The sequence below is a fragment of the Centroberyx affinis genome, unplaced genomic scaffold, assembly GCF_046629955.1.
Source record: "Centroberyx affinis isolate AG114_WGS23_722 - 3 ecotype Tasmania unplaced genomic scaffold, CSIRO-AGI_Caff_v1 ptg000840l_1, whole genome shotgun sequence".
NCBI classification, from domain to species: Eukaryota; Metazoa; Chordata; class Actinopteri; order Beryciformes; family Berycidae; genus Centroberyx; species Centroberyx affinis.
In genome coordinates this window covers 186,780-214,227 of record NW_027279436.1, presented here as the reverse complement: position 1 = coordinate 214,227, position 27,448 = coordinate 186,780, and the positions used below count along the sequence as shown (strand labels likewise).

The 27,448-nt window shown below is 40.2% G+C and overlaps 2 protein-coding genes across 5 annotated transcripts in view; one reads left to right on the top strand and one right to left on the bottom strand.

The window, feature by feature from the left end:
- Positions 1-297: 297 nt before the first annotated feature.
- faxdc2 (fatty acid hydroxylase domain containing 2) lies at positions 298-17,443 on the top strand. The gene is made up of 9 exons (XM_071520968.1): positions 298-328; positions 1,778-1,815; positions 5,491-5,588; positions 7,154-7,257; positions 8,864-8,985; positions 12,542-12,747; positions 13,667-13,772; positions 14,387-14,553; positions 15,120-17,443. Exons 1-9 carry the CDS (start codon positions 304-306, stop codon positions 15,274-15,276), a joined length of 1,023 nt encoding a protein of 340 aa, XP_071377069.1. The 5' UTR covers positions 298-303; the 3' UTR covers positions 15,277-17,443.
- A 484-nt stretch (positions 17,444-17,927) lies between these two features.
- Positions 17,928-27,448, bottom strand: part of larp1 (La ribonucleoprotein 1, translational regulator) — a 59,801-nt gene continuing 50,280 nt past the window's right edge. For all 4 annotated transcript variants that reach the window (XM_071520956.1, XM_071520955.1, XM_071520957.1 and 1 more), the window contains 6 exons: positions 26,849-26,955; positions 25,509-25,666; positions 24,364-24,508; positions 23,471-23,580; positions 23,004-23,131; positions 17,928-21,928 (listed from right to left, as the gene is read on the bottom strand). In XM_071520956.1, coding sequence (XP_071377057.1) covers positions 21,704-21,928; positions 23,004-23,131; positions 23,471-23,580; positions 24,364-24,508; positions 25,509-25,666; positions 26,849-26,955 — 873 coding nt within the window. In that variant the 3' untranslated portion in view covers positions 17,928-21,703. The remainder of the gene's footprint in view (positions 21,929-23,003; positions 23,132-23,470; positions 23,581-24,363; positions 24,509-25,508; positions 25,667-26,848; positions 26,956-27,448) is intronic.

Below are 27,448 nucleotides of genomic sequence, written 5' to 3'. Positions count from 1 at the left end.
TCAGGCTATCAATAGTTAACTCTCGTTTGTATTCTATTCTATTCTATTCTATTCTATCGGTGCAGCGATCTCCCATGCCGGTTTTCAACCTTCACCTCGATACATGTGGACTTGGAAGAAAAGGCTTTCAAAACACATCCTGACATTAAAAAACACACAGTACAGAGGTGCCTACTTCCGTGTTCTCGTGAGTCATCTGACCGAGGATCCACCAATCAGAAGTCGTATGCTGCTGTAAATAAACGCTTGGACCGAGTTATGTAAAATGATAGAGATCTGCACTCACCGAAGCATTGAGGGAAGATGACGGTCGACACGCGCACCGACAGTAAGTGGATCCATTTCATTTATTTTTGTGTCAAAATTAAATGAATTTGCTGTTTGGTTTGGGTGCAGTAGGGTTTTAATAGAGGCTGCAGATTCTGCAGAGAGTTAAATACTGAAGATTCAGTAGATCCAGTAACATCACTGACATCAGTCTATAGGACAGCTTGCAGGTGTTCAATCAAATATGACAGTGCATTACTATTGGGTTATAACTGTGTTGTTATCGCTGTATTTTCCCTAATGAAAAGCAAAAATCTCTATAATATTCCTATAAGGACTTAAAGTGCGTCTGTGGTCGTCAATAATAACTTTATAGTGACCTTATTGTAGACTACTGTATTTTATTATTATTTCGTAATATTGTATCACTGTAATATTCCTAGAAGATATTATATAGTTTATAGTTTTGGTGTAGCCTAATATTTGTTCTATATACTATTATTCTGAAATGTACATAATGTTACTATGGTTCTTTTTCCATTAAACTTTCCCTTCCCTGCTGAGCTGCAAAAAGAGACTGAATGTAGGACAAGTTGTTATCCCCAAGAATTTGACCAAAAAAAAAAAAAAAGTTCAGACGGATTATAATAGGATTAATGCATAATCCCCCAACTGTAAATTTTGCTCCAGGCTGCACTGCACTCAACTGATTATTGTACCATGCTAAAAAAAAAAAAAAAAAAAGCACTGAAGTAGATAAAATGTCATTACTTTATTGAACATTTTGTTTAATATTTTGTTGGATTCATATTTCAGACAAATAGCCTTACTTGGATAATCAGTCTATGAGAAAGACAAATACATTTAGTGAGCAAAGTGTTATTGATGTATTTAATATTTATGCAGCCTATTAATGATTAATGATTAATGATGTATTAAAGAGATTGTTGTATGTTTCAAAAACCATTTGCGATATCTGCTCTGACAAAATGATTGCTGACATGAATGAAATTGAACATACTGAAATTGAACAGTTTAATTCCAAAACACTAGATCTAAAAAAAAAAAAAAAAAAAAAAAAAAAAAATCATGATTAAATTAAAGATAAAATACCCAGCTTCTAAATGCACTATTATTTTGCCAGCCATGGGTTTAGGGCAAAAAAAAAAAAAAAAAAAAAAATCTGCATATGAATGTTCTACCACTCAATCATTTTGTAAAAGCAGGGATTTCTCATTTTGGAATTAAAGCCTTCAATCATCTCTATTTAGACCTTAACTTAAAATAGTATAATTTTAGAGGGTTTTATTGTTTGTTTTCCTGAAATCTTATTCTTCTTAATAGGCCTATTCTTTCATTTTAATTAGTATTCTTGAACATCAGGTGACTTGGTTCACTCCAAGTCGCCTGATACAATATATCTGAGTATGGATATATTGTAGTTATGAGACTGTTCCTGAAAAAAAACAAAAAAACAACATTTACAGTGTTTTTGTTGTTGTGTTTATAGACATGAAGGGAGCAGTCACAGCCAGCAGCAGCAGACAGGTAAGAGCACAGCACCTCTCCAACCGTACGCTCTCTTATTACGTTGATTGAACATTACAAATAGATGGTAAAAGGCAGGCAAGCAAGAACACAATGCGATGAGTCACAGTAAACAGAGGTGCAACCCCTTGCAGATTTTCTATTATCTATTTTGTTCTTTTCTTGGCTGTCTGGTCTGTGCTGTTGATTGATGTGTTGATTACCTGTCCTTCCGTTTGTGTGGATGTTGTTTTACTCTGAATAATTTTAAAAAAGGGTAATGCTTTACTTATTCCAGTCTATTAACCTCTGTAATATCCTATGGAAAAGCATACTGTATATTAAGGATATTTTCAGTACTTGTAATACTTTTCCATTGGTTAAAACACATGTCAGTATACTGGGATAAAGCCATTAGAAAGTGAAATGTCACCAAAAACACATATAAGGCCGGCATCCATTGGACTGCTTTGTTGTGCTGGCCATGATGCAATAATAGGCCTTTTTACAATATTACAAAGACATCATCATCATCATCATCATCAAAGAGTGACAGTGAAGTAACAATACAGAAAATTACATTATAATTATAATAATATAATAATTATAAAGATGGTGGACTGTAAGGGAATTGGGAAGACAATAAAATGAGCCCCATTTGAACTTTTTGACATAAGAAAATGTGAATAAAACCTAAATCACATCATAAACATCCCTATAGATACACATAGGCTGTCTTATTCTGGCTGGCGTTGTTACCATTTCTCTTTAAACCTGTTAGCATTACAAAGTTAATATTCTTACTAAGATTTGACAAATATATTGGTTTGATGTTTTATTATAAATCAGATATTGACCAGTCAGTGTCATCCACCGTCGGTAGGATGGAGGTTCCTCCCTGACCACAGCTAGTGAATGTGTTTTTATTATTATTTTTATTGTTATAGAAGATGGTTTCCAGATGTCTGACCAGAGAAATCATTCCAGTGTGGTTTGGCACTATTTTATTGAAGAGTGTCAGTTGTACCAGGTTGTAAAACCTGTCATGAAACCTGCCTCAACATGCCTTAAAGTCCCGATGAAACTGCACTTTGAGAGCATCTTGTTTCCTTGATGTGTTTCCTGTTGAAACAGCATATCAGGACGGGCCATAACGCAGGGAGGGGTCATTCAAAAGTGTTAACCAATGGGATATCAGTCAGGGAGAGAAAGACAGTTGTATTTGATGGGAGGGGCGGGACTGTTCAAAAATCTTTTTTTCTGGTTGTCTTTTCTTTTTTATTGGTTGGAATCTTTATTTACGCCTCCTGGTACATGATGACATCACCACTTAAGATTTTCTGTTTTCCAGGAAGTAAAAAAAAAAATAAAAAAAAAATAAAAATTGTGAAACAGGTGTATGGTATGATAGTTTTCATTTCTGTGTCACTTTAAGGAGCTACTGACCCACCTAAACATTTCATTAGTCTGGGTTTCTGTGGACAAAAATATTGGTATCGGCCCTATAAACCCTCATGGGTGGAACACTTTCTTGCTTTTTATTGTCTGAGTCATAGGCAGCCATTGACATTGCTACTATCATGACTGGCAAAAATACAAAGTAGTTCTAAATCTAAATTTATGAGGTCTGGATGTGAATCTTTGGCAGGAGAAAGTGTAGGGCTATACACTTTTAGGATGCTATTAGGTTATTTCTGAGTAGCCTTGTCTTGTTGTATGTATCTAGTAGTTTGTCAGCATGGCCAAGTGTAGCCAAACAACTATCCACCTGACTGTTCGCCTGTGCCTCAGAGAAATCTGTCCTGATATTCATGTCGCTCATCAGGACAGGCTCAACCTGACAAGTTACATTTTTCCACGGAGCGCTCTAGAGGGAACAGAGCAGAGAGGCTGGCAAATTATGGATTACGCACATGAACGTGAGAAAGGTCAAGGTCTATCCAGAGTGTTTTGATCATGTAGAGTGCAACAACACTGAGGGGATTGTTCTGTTATGCCATGGGAGAAAAGAGACGAGTGGAAAGAGAGAGTAAATTGAGAAATACAGAGGTGTGTGTGTGTGTGTTCTTGTTCTTCTATCCTTGTGAGAACCAGTTTGAGTTTTAGACCTTTGGAGTGAGGACATTTTTGCAAAGTGAGGTCATTCTGGCCGGTCTTTACTTCTTCAAGATGCTAGTTTTGGGTTAAGACTTGGTTTTAGAGTTAAGAATAGAATAGGATTACATTCAGGTTAGGCATGTAGTGGAGAGGATTAGGGGTTAGGGAATGAATGTAGTCAGTGGAAGGTCCTCATAAGGATAGATACTCAAGGATGTCTCTGTCTATTTGTATCTGTGTGCACATATCCCTACAGTATAACTGAGTGGATGTGTGCGTAGCACTGAAAAAAAAAAGCAGCTGGACTCTGAGGCCAAAACAACATTGTGAAACATTGTTCCCACTGCTGCTGTGGGTGGGCAAAGGGTAGCTGTGGTAAAAGCTGACATTTTAAAAGGTCTATTGAAGGTGACATCAATCCCTTTAATGAATTCCCACTGAGTGAACTGATTCTCTCTCAGCGGCTGGCTCAGGTTCTGCTTGTACTAGATACACTGTACAGTGTCTTTTGGCCGGGACACGTTTGTACATTTAACGTTTAACATTTCAGATAAGTGAGTAAACACTCGAATCCAGGACAGAGAATTAGCGTGAATTCATATATTGCCAAAATTGCAAACTGCCCAAATGACAATAAATACATTCATTTTTGACAATATAGTTTCATTTAACAGTCAACCTGTAAGTCTTTTAGCTGCTTTTGATATACATCTGCACTTATTACACATATTTGCACATTTATTGTTGGTCAGTTGTATTGATGCCTCATCGTTTTTGTAGTTACCCCATGCATGCTCCCCCACATCACATTTACATAGTTTAACTAGATGCTTATTGTTTAGACAACTAGTCAAGTCAAGTCAACTTTATTGCTATTCGAACCCAAGGGTTGCTAAGAACTCTCCTTGGAGCCACAAGTACATTTAAAACATTAATATATCACATATACTCATAAATCAGTGAATCATACATATTGTCGGCCTACACTCCCTTCGTCTAGCCAGTTACTTTAATTTAAAACAATATAAAACTAATAGTATGGCCTCCTTCAAATGTCTTAAAGTGCATCAGAGTAGCTAAACAAGATTGCCACACTAATTAAGTGTTATCAAACAGCCTCAGGGTCTGTGCTGTTCCTGAACGGCTCAGTCCTGAGGCTATGGACATGAAAGGTAATTTGACTCGATATACAAGAAGGCAGAGGAGTGTCACTGTCGCTCTCCTGCTGGTTCATTTATTTAGATATTCAGTCTCCCTCTCTGATGACTTATCGCTAAGCGGTCCAATGGTGCTGTATGCCTCAAACAAAAACACAAGCCAATCAAAGCATTTTCTGTTTGTGTAGATCGGTGTTTCACCTACCATTGAAACAACATGATGTCATCCTGGTTGAAAGACTCTCATCTGTAGGCTACTGCTTTCAGTGTTGGGCCTTAGTATCAAATAGTTGTTGTTTCAGAGATGTTTTCACTTCATAAAGTGTCTGGGGGAAATGTTGGTATAGCTGAAGAGAAAACACAGCATCATGGGATTGCACTGTGTTGTATTGTCAGAGTATCAGAGAGTTTCATGCAGATTTTGTGTTTCTCCTCTCTCCAGGACAGCCCTGGAGGTCTGTGGGACTCTGTGAAGAAAGCAGCCTTTGTCATCGGATCTGGACTCTTATTCTTGGCTGCATTCGGCAACTCGCTGACATGGTAATATCACCTTACCTTAAAACCAACAGCTTGTCCTGTGATGAACCTGAGAGATGATACTGCCACCAGTATTACAATACAGTAGGCCTACATGGGGGCATTTGTTAACCACATGGGGGCATTAATTATCTCACAGCAGAACAAGATAGGACAGGACAGGATAGAAGAGAACAGGACAGAACAAGACAGGACAGAACAAGACAGGACAGGACAGGACAGGACAGGACAGGACAGAAAAGAAAAGAAAAGAAAAGAAAAGGAAAGGAAAGGAAAGGAAAGGAAAGGAAAGGAAAGGAAAGGAAAAGAAAGTAAACGACAGGACAGGACAGGACAGGACAAAACAAAACAAAACAAGACAGGACAAGACAGGACGGGATGGGACGGGACAAAACAGGACAGGACAGGACAGGACAGGACAAGACAAGACAGAACAAGACAGGACAGGACAGGACAGGACAGGACAAGACAGGACAGGACAGGACAGAACAGGACAGGACAGGACAAGACAAGACAAGACACAACAAGACAGGACAGGACAGGACAGGATAGAAGAGAACAGGACAGAACAAGACAGAACAAGACAGAACAAGACAGAACAGAACAGAACAGAACAGAACAGAACAGAACAGAACAGAACAGAACAGAACAAGAGAGAACAGAACAGAACAAGACAGGACAGGACAGGACAGGACAGGACAGGACAGGACAGGACAGGACAGGACAAAACAAAACAAAACAAAACAAAACAAAACAAAACAAAACAAAACAAAACAAAACAAAACAGGAAAGGACAAGACGGGACGGGACGGGACGGGACGGGACAGGACAGGACAGGACAGGACAGGACAGGACAGGACAGGACAGGACAAGACAAGACAAGACAAGACACGACAAAGGAGAGGAGAGAAGAGGAGAGGAGAGGAGAGGAGAGGAGAGGAGAGGACATAATAGTGAATGTCCTATTCATGTCATAAAAGTGAACAGCATAGAGAGAGGCAGACAGACAAAATAGACATACAGCACAATTCATCTCTCTTTATTGAAGAAGCTGATTTGTTGCAACAAAGAACATTTTGTAAAGATTTTTCCTGGCCGTGGGCATTTAAAAGCTCTAACCAGGCTTAAAAATATCTTCTTTAAGTGCTCTTTCATATCAGCGTTGGGGTCAATGCCCTTTCAATTCAGGAAGTTGATTTACTTCATAATTCAAAAACTGGAGAGCTTTTCCCATGAAAAAAGATTCTTACATCAAATCTATAAAGCAATTATTGAGAATGTGAATGAATGACTCTCTTTTATGTTCACTCAGCTCAAGATGTAATTTGGAGCTGAGAGCAAATTTGACCCCAATTTGACCCCTAATTTTAAAGCACCAGGCAGGATAAGAAAAAAAATCTGTCAGAGGAATTGTATAGACAACCATTTAGTAACTTTTCTTTTTGCTATTGCACCAGCATTGGTGGAACTGTGTATCTCTTCACTCACTACACTGTACTCATAGTGTTGTATCTGTACATTCCTATTATCCTATGGTCCTGTGAACTTGACCCTGATTCCTGATCCAGGCATCTTCAGAGGTTCTGGGGAGCTTCAGGAGATTTCTGGCAGAACCTGTGGACCGGGCTGTACGTGAAGTTTGAGGGTCACGACGCTGCCTTGTTCTTCCTGGGTAAGAAACAGCAGTCGTTTTCAATAGGCACAACATGCTGTCGTGGGTGATCGATCAGTAGGGGAATATTTTGTACACTTACTTATTTGCTTCACAGCATATTTATTGACGGTGTTGTAATCACAGAGGTCTTTGTCAACAAATAGTTTCCTGCATGGACAGGCTGTATATTGATACACTGGAGAGCAGCACCAGACAAAACAAATAGGCTCCCTATTTGCTTACCTGTTTTTTGGAGTGGTGAAAGAACAGGATGGATGGCTTTATGGATCTCCCTATCTCTCTCTCTCTCTCTCTTTCTCCAACCCCCCCCCCCCCCCCCCCCCCCCCCCCCTCTCTCTCTCTTTCTTTCTGTCTCTCTCTCTCTCTCTCTCTCTCTGTTCCTTTCTCTTTTGGAATCGGGGTTATCACAAGCAGAGTAAATGTTCACATTAGCTCTTTCAAGTTTTTATTCATCTCGTGTCAAATTAGATTACACGCCTAATTTCATCTACCGTGAGACACAAACAGGGCTTTGTTTTGAGGCTGATGTCATGTGATATGAAAATGACTAGGGCTGCACAAAAGAGGAACTTGATTTGTTACTGGCCACAGTGGAATTATGCATTGCAGTGCGAGCAGTTTTCCAATTCTACAAATCAGTCATGATCTCCGGTTTTGGCTTACTCACCTTTATGATGTGGCCATGAAGTACAGCACTAAGGAGAAAATGGCCTGCTGTGTCATGAATTGGCCCGCTGTAGTGCAGATTGGATGATGCTTATCAATCTGGCTATCTATCAAATATTATCTAGGACGTTTTGTGCTGCTGGTCCTGTGCATTACAATGAGTAAAGCTATTTTTAAAGTTATAGATTTTGTATTATGTAAAAGTGAACCTATGGAGCACAGGTGAAGTGATATTCAGCGCAATAAGACCACTAATGTTTTTACTTACTCATGTTTGAGGGTCATGATGTTACTCATTTTTAATTCTGTCTGTTTTAATGTCAATTACCCTTCATCCTAGAGTCACTGAAAGTATCTGAGGGTGCAGGAGAAAAATTTTGAAAGATATTGGCTTTAATGCAGGTATAATTGATCACTTTATATGAGCATGTTTGGGCTTAGGATGTCGGGCAGATGGTTGTAGAGTTTGACATTTACAATCAAACCCAAACTAGACCTGATGGACTTGACTCCAGTCCATCTTCAGTTTTGTCCCAGACTTTGGTCAAAACAAACTGTGATTAAGTTGTTTGTAGCAATTTATGATAGCAAATATATGAACAATTTGGGGCCTTTCAAAAAGCGACTATATACCCCTTATGTATGGAAGCATTATCCAGTCAATATTAAAATGAAAATGATTTATTTTTACATTTAAATAATGACAGGGTTCTGTCATAGAGGGCGAGAAAATTAAATGTAAAATGGACTTTGCCTTTACATTTTAATATTGGCAGACAATGTGCATACCTAAACTTGAAAATTAAAACTGGGCTTTGAATTTGAATTAGTCATGATTTTTCCACACATCACTTAAAATAAAATCATTTAATTTTAACAGTGATTATTTATTTCCTTCCTTGACAGTGACCTTGCTTTATTGTGCTTTATTTAACAGGGACAATGCTGGTCCCCAGCGTGGCATTCTGGGTGTCCAATGGTCTGCTGCTATTGGTAGACACCACCGGCAAACCCTCCTTCATCACTCGCTACCGCATCCAGGTGGACAAGAATAACCCGGTAGGCTCCAGTCCCACAGTATCACCCCTTAGCTATGGGAAGGAAGATCTCTTGTTTCTGATTCCTTTCATTTTGTCTTCTATCTTGTTTTGATTTTTTTTTTTGCCCCCTCTATGAACTCAATTCTGAGTCAATTCTATGTCTATTCTGTTATCTTCTCCAGTCTCATTGGAATAAGGATTGGACCTATGGGAATAAGGAAGTTTCAAGTTTCTGTGATATCCCTCTTTCACTATCTTTAATCTTTTATTTCTCACACCTTACCTACAGTTGATCTATAAACTAAAGCAAGTTTGCAACCTGCAATTTCTTTTGTCACTTTTGCTGCGTTAAACCTTTTCTGCGTTGCACCTTTTCATTACTTTCTCCGTCTCTTTGTTCTTTGCTGATTCTGTCATTTTCCCCTTGTGCTTTCTTCCTGTAATGTGGCTTTATTCTCCTTAACAGAAACACCCACCATCAGCAGATAGATAGTGCAGACAGGGGTGAAACTTAGGAGTAGCTCAACCAAACTATCTGGCTGCTGTCTCGATAGTTTCCCTCTATGAGGCCCAATTCAGTTTCTGATTGGTAATTTCTGGTTTGTAAATTCTAGTGTATGATGCTGATGTTTGTTCTGTTCTGTTTGTATGTGAACAATGCCCTTGTGCTTTGTTCTTACTACTACTACTGCTACTACTGCTGCTGCTACTGCTACTACTACTACTGCTACTTCTGCTACTACTACCACTACCACTACCACTGCTACTACTACTACTACTACTACTACTTCTGCTACTGCTACTACTGCTGCTGCTGCCACTGCTACTTCTACTAGTACTGCTACTGCTACTACTGCTACAACGGCTACTACTACCAATATTACTAGCTACTACTACTTGTAAAGAAAGTGTTAAACTAGCCTGACCTGAAGCATATCGAATGGCAAGCAGGCTGGTAAAATGTGTAGCTCTGGCAACAGCTTGTCTACAGAGAGAACGCCCTCAAACAGATGATGCAACGCAACCAGTGGAAATGCATTTTATGGCCGCTCTTAACCACTGATAACTCCTGTTGTTCACAGTTCACATTTAGTTCACAGAACTAAATATTTTTATGGCATTTCATTAATTGATTGAGTGGAGGGTAAACACATCTAAGATCAGTTTCCCCACCTAGCTTGATAGAGTTTACCGGGCTTTTTAGACTGAGATAAATCTTTCTGAAGTAAATTCACTGTAAACATCATAGTTAGTCATGTGAATATTGGGTATTTTCAAGGAACAAAGCAATAGGCTATGTTGGTGGTTGTTTTCCTTATGATAATCACCAACTGGAGAGCACAGTTTACCCAACTTTTTATTTACAGCTAATGTTCAATTGGTGAGCTTTAACATTAGCTACACTGTATAGGGAATGAATGAATTAATGAATGAATGGATAGATGAATGGATAGATGAATGGATGAATGAATGAATGAATGAATGGATAGATGAATGGATAGATTAATGGATGAATGGATGAATGGATGGATGAATGGAATCTGTCTCTCACAAAGAGCAAGTGGTGACATCATCTATCCAGAAAATTACACTTTTGTCTTAGTGGAAATACTGGTGTGTGTGTGTGTATGTGCACACAGGCATATATCACCTCGACTCCAGAAAAACATCCTTTGAAATCTTCCCTCCCTCTGTCCTGCTGATGCGACGTGTCCACCTGTCCATCTGACCAAAGTCCTCTTACTGTGTTTGATTAACAGATGTTGTTTGATGCTGGAGAGATAAAGACAGACGCTACTGATAACCAGAGAGGGTTACTTTCTTAAACCGGGTACTGATAACTGGTTTGTGGTTGTAAACAGTCACATAATCCACAGCAAGCTCATGCTCATTAATGTAATAAAATCACTTAGTTACTTTTAGGTTGTTTTGTCCCCATGATCAATAGAATATGCAAGTAAAAAACAGGTTACAGACTGTCATTTGAATAGAGCTGTTTTCATCATGTCAGGAGACACTATTTGAATATATTTAAAATGATGGGAAATAACAAAATCTTCTTCATCTATGTAAATGCATTTTCCATCCAAACATGCTTTTGAGTAGGAATCAAACCAGTATACATCTATTTTTTCAGAATATACAATCAGTCATGTAGCAGAGGGCAAAACCCACCTAAAGTCAGTTTACCCACCTTTTTATTTGTGGAATACAGTTTAAGGAAAAGAAGGATAAATCAATGCTTTTCTGAAAATATAATGATGACTTTAATGTTTTTTTTTTTTTAAGTGGTCGTTGTTTGCCTTATGATGATCTCTGACTGGAGGTCATAAATTACCCACCTTTTTAATTTACGTTTATAAAGTAACTGCAATGGATTACATCTGCCATTTAGATTACTGTTATCCCAATTACATGTAATATTACAGTTTAGTCATTTAGCTGATTGCCCCTATCCAGAGTAACAGAACTACTCCCCAGCCTCTCTGATAAACCATCTCTGCTGACTAGCTAAGTGGTTTGTTGGCTTCTTGTAGTCAGTGTTAGCAGAGATAGCACCATGACCCAGGATTACTTCTGAGCCTTATCAGTCATAAACTGAGCCAGTCCTGTATTGTGGTCTAAATGTGTGGCTAATGTAATTTGATAGGAAAAACTTAAGCAACAACGGGTTTTTGCCTAAGTTGTTTAATTTATTTATTTTGGTTACTTATGTGATTTTATTTCATTTTATTTTATTACTTTGTTCAGGTAGTGAACAAAGTGTTCACTAACACAACTCACAAATTAGTTTTTTTCTGTGGCTGTACACACAAAACACAATAATGTACTGTATACACATCTGTGCACAAGTACACACACTTGAGTCACCCATCTGTACACACATGCACACACACACACACACACACACAAAGGTCATGATATAATGTTTATGACCTGGGTCCAAAGTTCCATGTTGAGGAGTCGAGGCAATGGGAGGTTAACCGTTATTTACACACAAACTGGAACCATTTTTATCCGATACTGGAAGCTTTCATCTGCTCATTCACCTTTTAGGAAAGGGAATTGTTTAGAAACAGCCCGTCTTTGAGTTACAGTATGTATTCTAACTTGTGAACACAATGTTTCTGTCCAATGCTATGCAGACGATACCCAGTGACTTCTTTGGTTAAAACCTGGTGACCCAAACTCCATGAACAATCTCATTGTATAATCAAAATAGAAGGATTGAAAGCATCTTACATGTGTATTGTCAATGATTCATTGAAGCTTCTATTGATGCGCTTCTGAAGCTTGACATTGCACATGTAAGATGCTTCCAATCCTTCTATTCTGATTATACTCTGTGCCACTTCCCAGTGTTTTTTTATGTCAATCTCATTGTATGAAATGCCTCGCAGACATGCAACATACAACTCAACATACAACTCAATGATAGCAAATAAAAAGAATTGTATTCATTAAGTTCAAGTTCAAATCATATAATCATATATATAATACATGTTATATTACTTTTTGAGAGTTCATCCTGTTTTGACCTCCTACCTCTCATCCCTCTGCCCCCCCTCACCCAGGTGGACCCAGTCAAGCTGCGCCATGCGCTGAAGACTGTCCTCTTCAACCAGGTCTTTATCTCAGGTCCCATGGTGGTGGGGATTTACTTCCTGATGACCTGGAGGGGGAATCCCTGCGGCCCCGAGCTGCCCACCTTCCACTGGGGTCTGGTGGAGCTGGCCATCTGCAGCATCGTGGAGGAGGTTATGTTTTACTACTCACACAGGTAAGGGACGGGGCGGAGGGTTCAGAGCAGAGGCTGAGGCTGAGGTTGAGGTTGAGGTTGAGGTTGAGGTTTGAGGCCTAGGAGGAAAATGGGGACTGGAGCTGGGGATATGTTCGACCTGCATCTAAGCCACGCCCCCTTCTGGGGCATAAACAAGCCACTCCCACCATTACGCTTGGCTAGGTGGGAAGCTACATGAGAGTCTTCCACTACCTGAAGCAGTTAGTAGATTGAGCCATAATCCAAAATATGTCCTGCGGTGGCAACACAAGTAACTATGTTTCATTTTAACCTCCTGCAGAGAGTGAGAGGAATATTCAAAAGTTGAGTTTAATTCACCAGATGCTTGCTCTTTCATTATAGATAGAAAGTGAGAACTGTATTGGTGTCAATGTGTTTTTACGTGTTTTCATCAGAGGAGTTTGATCTATCTGCTTCAATATTCGTTCATTAAATTAAGTAAATTAGGAAAGACATGTCTTTAGATGGAATATTCCTGATATATGGGAAAATTAAGGTTAATTGTTCAGCCTTCATGTCCCCTCAGTCTTACTCTCTCAAAGTGGATCAATGACCCAACTCAGTGGCCAATAAAGCAATCTAGCAGATTTCCCACAAAATCCTCCTTGGTGGCACACAATGTAAAAGTCAGTGTAGAGGCTGATAGAGGCTGCCAATCTTCTCAGCAATGGTCTCGTTTATTTGCGGTAATCATACTAATGTCTTAAAATTAATGTGGTTAATGATTTATTGATGCTCAAATGCTACACATAGCACCTAGGGGCCAAGATTGGGCAGAGTCATAAAGAGTCTTTTGGGTCTACAGCCTGATGAGGGAAGCAATTAATTTATAAACACTTAAAACTGGATATATGTAATGACCATTGTGAAATTGATCCTCTTTCCCCTCCTCACTCAGACTGTTCCACCATCCTGCCCTCTACAAGCACTTCCACAAACAGCACCATGAGTGGACGGCTCCCATTGGACTGGTCTCCATCTACGCTCATCCTCTGGAGCATGTGGTAAAGGATGTCTTCCTAGCGTCCATTTCATTTCCTTTTTCTCTCTCTCTCTCTCACACTTTCTCTTTTGACATATGAATAGTGAATTAAATCTGTAACCGTTAAAAAGCCATTCCGGTCTTTGCCTCCGATAATTGGTAGTATTTCATAATAATTTTATAATTGATAGTTTTCCTGTGATCATAAGAAAACACGGCACACCCAAACTATAGCCTGAGCACAAAGACTACACCTATGAGTCAGTTGATTTTGGGGTGGGACAATTATGGAAAATCCACAAAAATATTAAAGAGCTGGCCTTTGTTTTTCACCTGACTACGTACTTAAAGTACATTTCTAGATAATTGCTTTTACTCCTATTGGAGTAAAACTGCAATAACAGTTACTCTACATGTGTAAAATATTTCCTTCCTCTATTTACTATTATATATATACCCTATCAACTCCCTGCATATACCGTATATTAGGGTCATTTTGTACTATGGAGCAGTAAAAATCGTACTTATTGCCCCTTTAATGTGTCCTACGAAAGCAGCCCATCCAGCTGAATTCCTTATATGTGCAAACTCACTTGACCAATAAAACTGCTTCTTCTTTTTCCCTCTTCCTGCCAGTTATCCAACATGCTGCCGGCGGTGATGGGGCCGATAATCCTGGGTTCCCACCTGGCCACCACCAGCCTGTGGTACTCCCTGGCTCTGGTCAGCACCACCATCTCCCACTGCGGATACCACCTGCCCTTCCTGCCCTCCCCCGAGTTCCACGACTTCCACCACCTCAAGTGAGCCAGCCCACTTTTATTTTTTACATTTTATGAAATGTTTTATTATTATTCTTCACAGTATTCCCATGATGGCACATGCATTTTCTACCAATATGGTGCTTTACCATATACACAGCTCATTGGCTGTGGCTGTCACTTGATTACAATCACCTGTTATTTTCCTACCAAGATGGTTGTGTGGTGATGTAACTGAATACTATGAATACAGCAGAAAGAGACAAGAAACACAAGAAACACTAATCAAATGAACAAATGTATAATAAATTAAATTCAGTTCAGTTCAGTTCAATTCAATTCAATTCAATTCAGTTCAGTTCAGTTCAGTTCAGTTCAGTTCAGTTCAGTTCAATTCAATTCAATAAAAAAAATATGTATAGATAGATAGATAGATAGATAGATAGATAGGTAGATAGGTAGATAGATACAGTAGATACAGTAGTAAATATTAAAACAAACCAACAAACAAACAAACCAACCAACAAACAAACAAGCAAACAACCAAACAAACAAAACAACTAACATATTGTTGTTTTCTCTCTCTCCCACTCTCTTCCTGGCTCCAGGTTCAACCAGTGTTTCGGGGTGCTCGGCGTGCTGGACAGGCTCCACGGCACCGACACCAAGTTCAGGCAGACCAAGCAGTACAAGCGCCACACTCTGCTCACCAGCCTCACCCCGCTGAACGAGAGCATCCCTGACGCACCCAAGAAGGTCCAGTGATGACCATCTGACCCCTGACCTTTGACCTCAGGCCCGGTCTTCCCCCAAGCTTGGGATCAGCAGCACCACATGTGGGAGCCCATGATCTGAAAAGGGGAACCTTGTGAAAAAAATCCCAATCAAGCTAAAATGACTGTAATAGAATCTGAATGTTTTTTTAATGAAGAAAGAGAGAAACTGCTGTTAATCCGTTTCGGACTGCACTGTGAAACCCCTGCAGTCTGCCTAGACACTCATCACCAAATTCAATGTTTGGTTTCTGTCTCCCTCCTGGAAATAATATTTTTGCACTTTATCAGACGCATAGTTTTCATTTAATGTGATTTAAATGTTGATATGGAGTCACCTGCCTAAAAAAGCTTAACACACAAGTGAAAGAGCTACTCAAGCTCTGGTGTGGCACTGGAATGATCGATGGCTCGGCCTGCTGACACAGATGCAGCGCATTTTCTAGTATCAATAAGTAAGTCTTAATGTAGATGCAATGATAGTGTAGTGTAAGGGTGCGATCACACCTACAGTTTGTTTTCTGTGCTCCAAACCATAGTGGAAACGGTTAACGTTGTTCAAGTCACATGGTAGTCACAAGTAGCTCGTTTATTGGACAGAGTTTTGGCGACCAGTTTTTGGTGGAGGGGGAGTCAAAACAAATCTGATTCCAGTCCTTGTAACTTTAGCTAAGCATGATGGACTTGTCTGCACTCTTTGTTGTAATTTACCTTCTCTGCTGTTCATACTGCATTGGCCCAGACGATGAGGAGGCATTTCACCTTTGCCCTTGCTTCATTTTGTTATTGTAGGCTTTTACATGTCAACATCTGTCTCCTTTTTCCCATAAAACCTTGTGTTTTGGCATAATTTCCTGCAGGCGATCACATTCTCACTCCTAATGAACCGCACCGCAGTTCGAATGGCATCGTCCTCACCTGCCCAAACGAACCGAACTAAAGGAGGAAACGCTCCAAAGTTTGAATAAACCGCTCCAAACGCGCTCTGTGTTAACGCGCTTTGGTATGATTTATCCATAGAATTAACTCCAAACCTGCCAGTATCAAGGAGGACATTAACCACTAGACCACTGACCTTAGCCTTTAAACCGTTCTGAACATGCTTGGTGTGAACGCACCCTAAGTATCGTGTAGGTGAGTGAGTGCGATCAGTGCCTAGGGAGCGTATTGCTTCTGGGACGCCAGAATTTACATCGCTGACAACCCCAATGACACACCAGCTCTCCCTCCTCCTACTTTCCTTTTACATCTGAGCTTTCTACACTCACCTTAAATAACACAAGGGAGAGTTACAGCAAGTCCTTGATATTTTTAATATGAACAGATGCTGATTTCAATGTAAATAGTTCCTGAGGGAGTCGATTTGACTGATGCCTGTTCCTTGGAGCCAAAAGTTTCAACATTTCACATCAGCATCCTTCTAAATGGAAGAGTGGCACATGAAGAAAACCTTGAAAATCTTTCCTCGGCATCAGATTCCTCTAATTGGGTTAAAATAACTGCAGTAGGAGTTGAGGACAATAAACAAGGGGAATATGTTCATTATTTCTCTATTCAACATTCACTCTTAGGTGAAAAGACAGTGGACTCTATTATATTTTTAATTGCTGTATTGAAAGCACATGAACAGACCTGGGTAATTTATTAATTTTAAGAGACAGACATTGTATTATGGTTTCTTAACGATAATGTTTAGTAATAGCACTTTCTGCTTACCAGTCCAGACCCACATATTCTAATGTACTCTACTGTAGAGTTGGATTCTACTGTAGTGTTGGTCTACAGTGAAGTGTTGTGTACTCATGCTCAGACAGAAGGGGAAAAGGTCTCGGTCTTTTACACCAAAAACAGGATTTTGTAGTCCGCCCACAGAAAAGCACTGTTATCGATTTCCTCTGCACTTAGAAAACAGAAGCATTTCCTCGAATGTTAAATGTGTCTTATGTATTACAAGAGGCCTCGGTGATGGAGATGATTTTATGTTTGAAAATGAATGTTGCAAAATAAATGTTTAGTAAGGAAAAGAATAAAAACATCTCCCACTGTTTTTGACACAATATTAGATGGTCCTAAATTAATCTGGACCCCAGGATTTAGATTCAGGGGCCAGCATAGAGTTTTTACAGTAATTGTTTAGACTGGACTGTTGGATAATAATAAAAAACTTTTAAAAAAACGATACATCTCCTTCATTTTTTCCTCTATTCAGGGATGTGATCAGGGACACACAAAATAAAACAGGAAATCAGTAATCTCCCAGAAACCCAGAGTTGAGAAATCCGAAATCCTGAAAATACTTGATTTTGAGATTGAATACTTTTTCAATCTTATTTCTGACACATATTTTCATTTTTTCATGTTATACAGTACATCAAGTCTGGTCATCTGTGAGTTGAAACAATTCCTTCAATTCACAAGATTTACTGACCACCTGACTAAAACCAATCCACTAAAATTCCTACAATGGATCTACTTACATAATATTTTATGATATGGCAACAAATAAAAAATAAACTAGAAATGTGTCACTAATGGCACTGTATCTGCAATGTGCATTCATTCTTTCTCTCTCTCTCTCTCTCTCTCACACACACACACAAATACTATAAATAAATACTCAACAGCAGATGTTTAAGGTTTTTTTGTCCGTTTTATGTTTTTTTTTCTTTATTAAGGAAAAGCATAATTACTACAAATTACAAATAACACTAATAGCGAATCACATCAGCCTACAAAGCAGATATTATGAATATTAAATGTTATAATACAAGATCTCATTCAAGTATTTTACATTTTTCCATTTTATATATTTTTTTGTTCCTTTTTCCTCATTTTCGTCTTTTTTTTTCCTCATGACAAGCCTAGGATATTGTAATGGTAATGAACTATTAACATGTTTTAATGGTTCATATACAGCTATTTCTTTATTTATATGGCTTTATGGAATTTTGTCCTTTTTTTTTTTTCAGTCTCCAGACATCATAACCAGCCATATTCCTCTGAGCAACATCACAAACCCAAGTCGGGCTCTTTCACTCTCTCCTCCTGTTTTCTCCTCTCCTCCCCTTTCTGATCCATCATTCATCTCTCCAGTATCCGGCCGTCCGGCCAAGTCCGAGAAAACCTGCTGAGCGGCGGGCGCGGCGCCCCCTAGAGTTTGTTTGGAGAGCTAGCAGCAGCTCTGGTGCGATGCTAAGAGAGAAGGCTGAAAACTCCCAAACCACCTGCCACCCCTCCCCTCCCCCACGCTTCCGCATCCCGGTCCAGGAAAAGGCCGAGGGAGGGGGGGGGGGGGGGGCGCAGAGGTGATGATCACATTGGTGGAGGGCGGCGTGTGGCTGTCTGAGGAAGAACGCCCCCTGGTGGCCGTCCGCCGAGTCTGCAGCCACACACCAGCTCACCTGTTCAAAGGAGTCACTGGTTCTGGGAAATGCATGGAGTTTCTTTTCTCTTTTTTTTTCCACTCTTAATTCTGCATTTATTTGTCTTTAATCCTCGAGTAAACGATTCTTGAGTGAGTGATACGTCAATTGTACGCCTCTGAAATCGACCCAAAGCTCCCTGGAGTTAAGCCAGCAAGACAGGAACAAAAAAAACCAAAGTCAAGCCTTGCCTTTTTTTTTGGCTTCCAACAATGCTGGCTTAAGAGAAACAAAATTAAAAACAAAAACACTGACATGACAATTGGACATCCTAACATAGGGAGACAACCATCCGCCACCATTCTGCGGGACTCTCTGAGATAGGGAGGAACTGTAACTAATCAGCCAATTGATAATGATTGAAAAGGACCAAAACTCACAATAATGATAGGCACAGGTTTCCTCTACAGCTTCATGTCAAAATTTCAGACTTTTTCGAGATTTTGCAGATTTTGGTTGAAGCTCAATATGCCTACAGTGACTGGGCCGTATGACAAGGCCATATCTCTCTACAGCTGAAGATTATTATTCACAACAAATATCACAGCGAGTAATTTCAGGTCACTGTGAAGCTGAAGGCGTATTGAGATTGAACAACAGTTTGTTCCAGACTCAAATTTTTATGCAAATTCCCAAACTTTTTTCATACCTATAAATCAAGTTATTTTTCCAGGCATTTCTAGACTTTCCAGACATATGTAGGAACCCTGGAGGCTGAATATACAACCATCAGCTTTGGCTCATGATAACAGTTGATATTGATGTTTTCTGAGTGATCTCCGCAGCATCACACAATTTGTCGACGTGATCTCTAAAGAAAAGAAAAAAAATATCCAGCAAATTAACTATGATTTCAACATGAATTACTGTAACTTGGTAAGCTAAGGATTTTGTTGTTTTTTTTGCTTTTGCATTGAATGCCTGTTGACGCCCTGATGTCAATTTTCCCTTTTGTGTTGTGTACTATAAGATCCCATTTCTGAAGTCCACAGATGTTTCGACAAAAACATACGCAACACTGAGACAGACCCCATCTCCATAACATTGCTAGAAACACAGCAAAATTGAAATTAAAAAGCATTAAAAGATAATCATTTAAAAAAAAAGAAAAAAAAAGAAAAAGAAAAAAAAAGTAAGAGTACGTACACATGTAAGGCGAATATATAATCTGTTCTATAAACAATAAAACAAGTAGCAGGGAGTCGTAATCATTTCTCTTCATCTGTCAAATTCACATTTACATTAGTGGAGAAAAAAAAAAAAATAAAAACAACAAAAAAAAAATCACTCTTCTATTTGATATCATCAGTACTCGAGTTGGATAAAGATTAAATTATCCACACTAGATTATTAGAGTTCAGTTGACTGTAGACTGACTGGAAGTGTGTAAGAACAAACCAGTCTTGTTTTCATTTGTCCATTGGTTGTTGAATTTCCACACCGAGGCAAGATATTGAGCTCTGTGTGTGTGTGTGTGTGTGTGTGTGTGTGTGTTTCCTATTCAGCTTGAACATGTTGCTGTATCCATACCTGTGTGTGTGTGTGTGTGTGTGTGTGTGTTTCTGTAGGTGTGTATGTGTATTCTATGTCTAACAGGAAGAGGTGAACCGGACTGGCGGTGCCGCGCTCCGGCCTCGTACAGCGGCGGGTCGGCCGAGCGAACCTCCGCCGCGGCGAAGCCAGAAGCCAAAAGTCCGAGCCCTGCTACAAGCCCCGCCCACCCGGCGTCTCCCCCGCAGCACCCGCAGCATGACAGCCCTCCTCTCACAACCTTTGTTTCTTCAAGTAATCCGGATTGATGATTCCAGTCCTTTAGCATCAATGGTGGTCAATTGATGGATGGATGTCGAACGGATGGATGAACGGATGGATGCAGCCTGTCCGATGGGGCGGGGGAGGGGGCAGGGGGGAGCAGGAGGGGGGTAAAGAGAGTCAGGAAGCACCCAAAGGGAGATCGGAAGGGTTGCCCCCCTCCACACACCCCCAGTGAAGCATTCTGGGAAGGCCGAGTAACTTCCCCCAAGTTGAAGCGTTTTAGCACAAAAAGCCACAAACTTGCAAACACAGGGACGAGGGGGGAAGTAAAGGATTTGTAACAGACCATATGACACTTGGAAGACAGTTCAGAAAGGTGACAGGGAAAGGGGGGGGGGGGGGGGTTGGGTTTGGCAGACAGGGCACCACCTAGTGGCCTCTGCTGGAAATGGTGACTGATATTGCGTGATTTGCGATTTCAATGCTGTACAATCGACGTTAAGGTGGCGGGCACAAGTTATAAGCAGTAAAACCATTAAAATAAGGCAACTTTCAATGATCGTGTCCATACTGAGGGATTGGTACAAGTCTTTTTTTTTCTCTTTCTCTTCATCATTTGGTTCGATAATATTTTTTTTTCTTGATGTCCAGCCTTAACAGAAAATCAAATCTTTCTTTCTAATTTTTCCAAACTATTTCCAAGTTTCCAATCCCACCACTTGCCGAAGAAATAATAATCGTAAATCAGAGATCTGAGTGAGGAATCACATCTTTCAGCCAGCAGGACAGTGTGGATCAAAAAGAGGGGTCCCGGTAACAGAGAGGGGGGTCCACACAGTTTGCAGTTTCTGTCCTCAAATAATAAAAAAAGAAAAAGAAAAATCCTTTTCCAGGATAGTAAATAACCGCTGAACAATCCACTGCATGGATTGGCCATGGTTTGCAAAAGAAAAAATAAAATAAACATGTTGGACTCTTCATCCATTCCTTCAACGTTTGTCTCATAAAGACAAAAAAAAAAGGTATTTTTTTTTTCTCTCCCAAAACTTAAGAAATCAAATTGTCAGAGCCTTATTATTTACTTTTCTTCCTGATTCCTCAAATCACATGTTGTCATAGGAAAAAAAATTCTCATGCTTGCATGAAGGGCTGGACCCCCCCTCCCCCTCCTGTGGCGCGGAAAGAACCGGCGACTTGAAGACGTAGTTGAGTTGATCCGTGCGGCCCGGGGGGTTCGTGGAGTTACTTTAGCGCCTTGGCATCCGATGCGGGGGCGGGAGCAGGAGCGGGGGCTTTCTGGCTGGTGTTTTTGGCATCATCCCTGGCCGCGGGGCCCTGGGCGGTGGGGGCGGGGCTGGGGCCCGAGCTGGCTTGGCTGTGGGGGCGGCTGGAGGGCAGAGAGGGGTGCCGGCGACGCCCGTCCCCGCTGGACGAGTGTCTTCTGCGGCCTCCTTCCTCCATCGGGGGCTGCAAACAAAAACATCCATGGAGTGAGATTAGTTGGCTGAGGTTAGTTATACTTCATTTTCAAAACACTGTAGAGGCCCCAACTATTCGACAATTCAGATATTCGTTCGTTAGGTTGACATTCAAACCTATTTTTAATTGGCATACCATGGGGGCACGACAAGTTTGATCAATCATCTTAAATCTGTAAGTATTGGTAAGAAAAATCCTACTTACTGACAATGCAGCTTAGTTTTCAAACGGTTTTAAACACTGTTGGAAAACTAAGCTGCGTTGTAATTTCAGCTCTTCAATCAACATTAAAGTAAAGGGGATCGTCAGCACATTCATTCATGTGGTTTGTCTGTCAGCTGTAACATTATCAGTACAAAGTCTCCACTCCCTGGATGTACTTTGAACTGCAATACTTAACCTGCACTTCAACCTTTGAGGATTCGGTTGTACTGCCTTGTTAATAAAAAAAAATTATTTTGAACAAGCACACCTATTATTGAGTATTCGAGTGTTCGTTCTGAAGTATTGGAAGCCTGTAAAATGGCATATTCGGGCCAGCCCCATTATAAATCCATTACCTGAAGTACATCTTTTAATATAGAGTTATAATTTGCATTATTTTGCACAATCAATCATTATCTAAAACGAGGTGTCTCTTTCTTCCAAATGGTCGACATTCATTCTGGAATGAAACCTTATATTTTAAGCAAATTACAAAATGGGGAAGATGAGAGATGAGAATGAGCAGTAGCTACCATTCTGCAGACTATTTTAAAAGAGTTTATAATTAACACAGTTTGCAGAAAGTAAGATCCCCATCTGACATCAAGACTATTAAAACACCATATGGCCACATGTATGGCTAACTGAGTAATTCAATGAGCTGAAAGCATATTTTCAGGGTGGATGCACATGATTTCTTTGAGTCAGACATCTAAACCCACTCATCCACCCTCTGCTCAGAAATATTTTCTCAGGATTTTTACCCCAAAACTTGTATGGGATTGGCGTAACTAAGGGCAGCTCTGGTCAAAAATAAAAATGGATGCATCCAGCCCAGCATTAACAATATTCTACTTACGTCAATTCTGAAATCTTCCAGACGCTTAAACTTGCTCAGGTACTCCTGCAGCTTGGGGTCGATCTCCATGTTCTTGGCTTTGGAGTATTTAAGGAAGGCCCAGAACTTCTCCAGTCCGTAAAGCTGGCCTGTGCATGGGAGAGGGAGACCGCTATCTTAGAACAAGCAAGAAATAAGCACGACTCCATTGTATCATGACGGTCATTTCTCAATTTTACTGCTTCAAAAGGAACAAAATAGACTGTCAAACACATATGATAAGATCAGCAGTATTTTCTCTTTTCTCCTTTATAGCAGATTTGATGGTACCATCACCAGTAGGTTGGATGTTGTAAAGGGTTAGGTGGGGTTGAAGACTCTAAAACACATTGAAGACGATATGAACATATTTCTCTGAATGAGGAAAAACCCAGTGAAACTCATTCTGAGGTTTTAGGCAAGGAAAAGATGAGAAAAGGTTTTCTCACCAGCTTCGTAGTCTTTGACGGTCTCCTCCTGGAAGTCCTTGAAGATGTCTGGTCTGAACTTCCTCTCCAGGCCGTAGCTGTAGTACCTGAACAGGCACTCCAAACCGTACCTGAAACACACACACACACATATAGAAGAGATAATTAAATACTGGAAAACAAATTGTTTGGGAAATGGAAACAGAGAGCAGGATGAAGCCTCGGGCAATGCTGCTTGGATTTGAACCAACAACAGAGACTCTGCTGCTGAGAGAATAAGTGGAAACATTTACATAACTTAAGTCAATTGCTATTACTGAGATTAAAAGGATCTTCATTTCTTGGTCCAGTCCCTTGTCTGTACTAAGCTCCGGTGCCAAAGGACACTAGCAGAGAGCCAACTGGACTAAAACTACTCAAAACTGTAATCAAAATACATTTTAGCACAAATTAAGACAGTGATCAAGTGGTATTTGCAAATAATTTGGCATTTGTTTTAGACAGCATTTGTTTTAGACTTACAATTTAACGGTTGAGTGGGGTTTACCACAAACGTGCATTATAATGTGCATAAGTATAATTTAGTATTCTGTTTTTGTTCTTGTCAACTTAACTGACACTGTTTGAACTGCCCAGATACAATCAACCCATCTGGAGCTCCAAGAAGGAGAAAACAGATGCGATTTTTGACCCAAATCTTGTTTTGCAAGCTTCCACAGCCACATTATTGCTTAATAATAACAATAATGTGATATTGTATTAGTCTCTTTGGGGAAATTCCCTTTCCTCTTGCCTCCAAGAAAGGTCAGAGGTCACTGTCAGCTAAAGAACAGCATGGAGCTGGTAGGGATTCAGTGTCTTGCTCAAGGACACTTCAGCAGGAATATACAACCATTCCAGTCCAGGTTCCTCACCTGTATCCTTCCTTCCCGTCCTCCACCACCAGCTGTCTAAATTCCTCGTACATCTTCCTGTTGAAGTGATCCCTCAGGAAAAATGACCAGAAGCGGAACAGCGTGTTCATCTCCTGCGATTGGCCGATTCCCAGCCGCTTTCGCTCTGTGATTGGTCAAGAGGACGGAGATGGGAGGTTAGTTGGGAACATATGATAAGAGTTTAACACCTGTTGAGTGTGTGCTGCAAGTCTAAGACTGTGGGGCAGCTAAGAAGTTTTAAAATGGTAAGCGGTTTGCTGGAGAGTAAAATATAGTTGGGCTCTTTGTTATTTTTCTACATTTCCTTCTCGTTTTATAGCATACTTAGCGTAAAGGTTTTGTGTTTTATCTGTAGGAAAAAAAAAGAATAATGAAAATAAATTCCTCAATACAGTACATGATAGTGTCTGAATTCTGTGTCTGACATAAAAAAGCAAGTCAAGTCAATGAAAAGGATCTAGGGGAACTTCTGGTGATATTTTTACTTTGGTAGATTTTCATTTGTCATATTGTACACTGCCAAGAGCAATAAACCTCCAACATCCAACCGCCGGTATTTTTCTCCCAAAACTATGCCTCAATAATTTAAAACTTGTGAAAATTACCTCTTGAAAAGAAAAATCCAGAACACAGAATGAAATAAGATTTCCAAGATTTGAAGACTTACTTTTCCTTGTTTTCAGATGTGACAATTCATGTGTTATTAATGAACAAGTGGCATTAACTATATGTCCGTGGAGCAGCCAAATCTGGTCTAAAATACTTTCCATAACTAAGTCTGAGTGCTTCCATGACCTAAAAATTTTATCCCTTCCTGGCTTGTTAACGTTATTTTTCAGCTCAGAAAAGTTGATCAGTCTGGTTTCCACTACGCTGAGGCTTGCTGTGCTAAAGCCAGCTGAAAACCGGTTCATCTAATGCAATAAATGTGTGAAACAAGTTGTAGAATACATTCTAGTAAAATTTCTTGATAATTCCCATTTTTTAACAGATTTCCCGACTTTCCCTGTCTGAATTCCATGATTCTCCAGAAACTCCAATACCAGTGGGACCCTGATAAGAGGTACTTTGCTTGCCAAAAAAAAAAAAAAAAAGAAAAAGTCACATATCAATGTTGACTATACCGTTTAGGCAGCGCCGGCGGTACTTGTGGTAAACGTGTTGCGTAAAGCCGTTCTCCTTGAGCAGCTCGTGGGATGGGTGCTGGAACTTGGGGAGGGACTGGGGCGTGCAGCCGATGTTACCCAGGGCAGGGGTTCCCTCCGACGGGCTGGCGTTGGAGCTGGAGAGGGGCGGAAGACGGAGAGGGAAGAGTCATTAGAGCCACTTACAATATTACAACTACTTCCATGTTGAAGGAATATATCTAGAGTGATACCGCACTGTATGTGAGGTCTTTAATCATTAGATGTACCGTGAAACTCTGCAAGGTGTCGATACGTCTTTACACCAAAGTCACCAAGAAAAAAATCCTATACATTCATTGCACTGGGGAATTAAAGCTGCACTAGGTAACTTCACACGATGGCGACTCCCAGTGGCAGCAAGAGGTAATGGTTTTAAAAAATTGAACTTCCAATACCCAGAAATCCTGTAATGTGACGTCAGTAAACTGCACACAGGCCGCTCATGTTTACCAACCCCGCCGGTCTGTGCTGCTTTATACCAAAGGAAACCAAAGAGGCAAGAGAGGAAAAGATCTAATGTTGGTGAGTCCAGCTTTCTCTGGGGCCAGTTGCATAAAGATAGACCTAGTCTTAGACTTAAATGTAACCTTAAGTCAAACTTGGTATAGACACTTATATTTACCTGTTCCTACTACTTTCTGATTGTTGTAGATCTCTAACAGGTTGTTTCTGTCTCTAAAGACTCTCTCTCTTCTTCAGGCTCTTTCCAAAACAAAGATTTGCCATCTTGTTTGAAACAGCTACAGTATTTAAGCTTCCCACTCTGACATTTAGGCCTAGAGCCATTGGCCGACTCGTTGCCATAACAACAAACTCAAGCCTAGCCAGGAGGGGAGGTGGCTAACTTTCCTACTTCAAAATAACTCAGTCGTAATATTTAAGTAACAGACAGTCTTAATTAGACTAGTCCAACCTGAGAATCTAAGACCAGTCCAAGGCTTAGACTAGTCTTAAACTAGGTTTATGCAACTGGCCCCTGGACGGAGCGTTACTCACTACTGTTGCTCATTGCCGTTTTTGCTCTTATGTTTTGATTCATCCACTTCCCGGCCAAGAAAACTTCCCACCAGTGACCATACCTGACACCAGAATTTCATTTGGATAAATAGGGGGAATCTACAGGCAAATCGGGGGGGAAGTCTTGCCTGGTGCAGCTTCAAAATGATTCTGAAAACCATATACAACTGAAAGTAGTCTTTGTCTAAAACTTATTTGATCTATATGTCCCCTTGCTGATGGTGAACCAAATATCAAGTCTGGAGGTCATGGCGTCTCACCTGACAGAGGCGGTGCGGGAGCGATGCTCTCTGGAGTCCATCACCCAGCCGACGTGGCACTCCATGGGCGGGTTGGAGCTGTGCCGGGTCTTCCTTTTCCTGGGGGTCTGTAAGGGTACGGAGAGGGAATCACAGTGTTTAACAGGTGGGTTAACAAGAATTAAATGGTCGTGGTCCCTGTTGCAGGTGACAGGACAGAGCGTATGGTTGTATGTTTGTGGTATGGTTTTTATCCTTGGTAAGCAGAATAGCTGATTAAACATCCCTTCCTACGTTTTAGGCAGGTATCAGACCAAATGGTAAACCATAAACAAGAATGAAGAATGAAGTAGTAGTTTGCTCAACACTTGGTGCTAATAAGTTGCAACAGGACCCTTACAATGTGTCGACTTGAATTAATTTTTTGGTAAATGTATACTGTTCTTCCCTGAAGTAAGACAAGTAACTCTTAACATTTATAACTGAACAAGACTGAACTCGACAACCATAAATCTTGGATCCACCCAGAGTAGAAGCCAACGTGAGTGAATAAGGGTGCGTTCACACCAAGCATTGTGAGTGTTTTTTTTTTTTTTTTTTTTTTTTAAACTCTGGAGCATT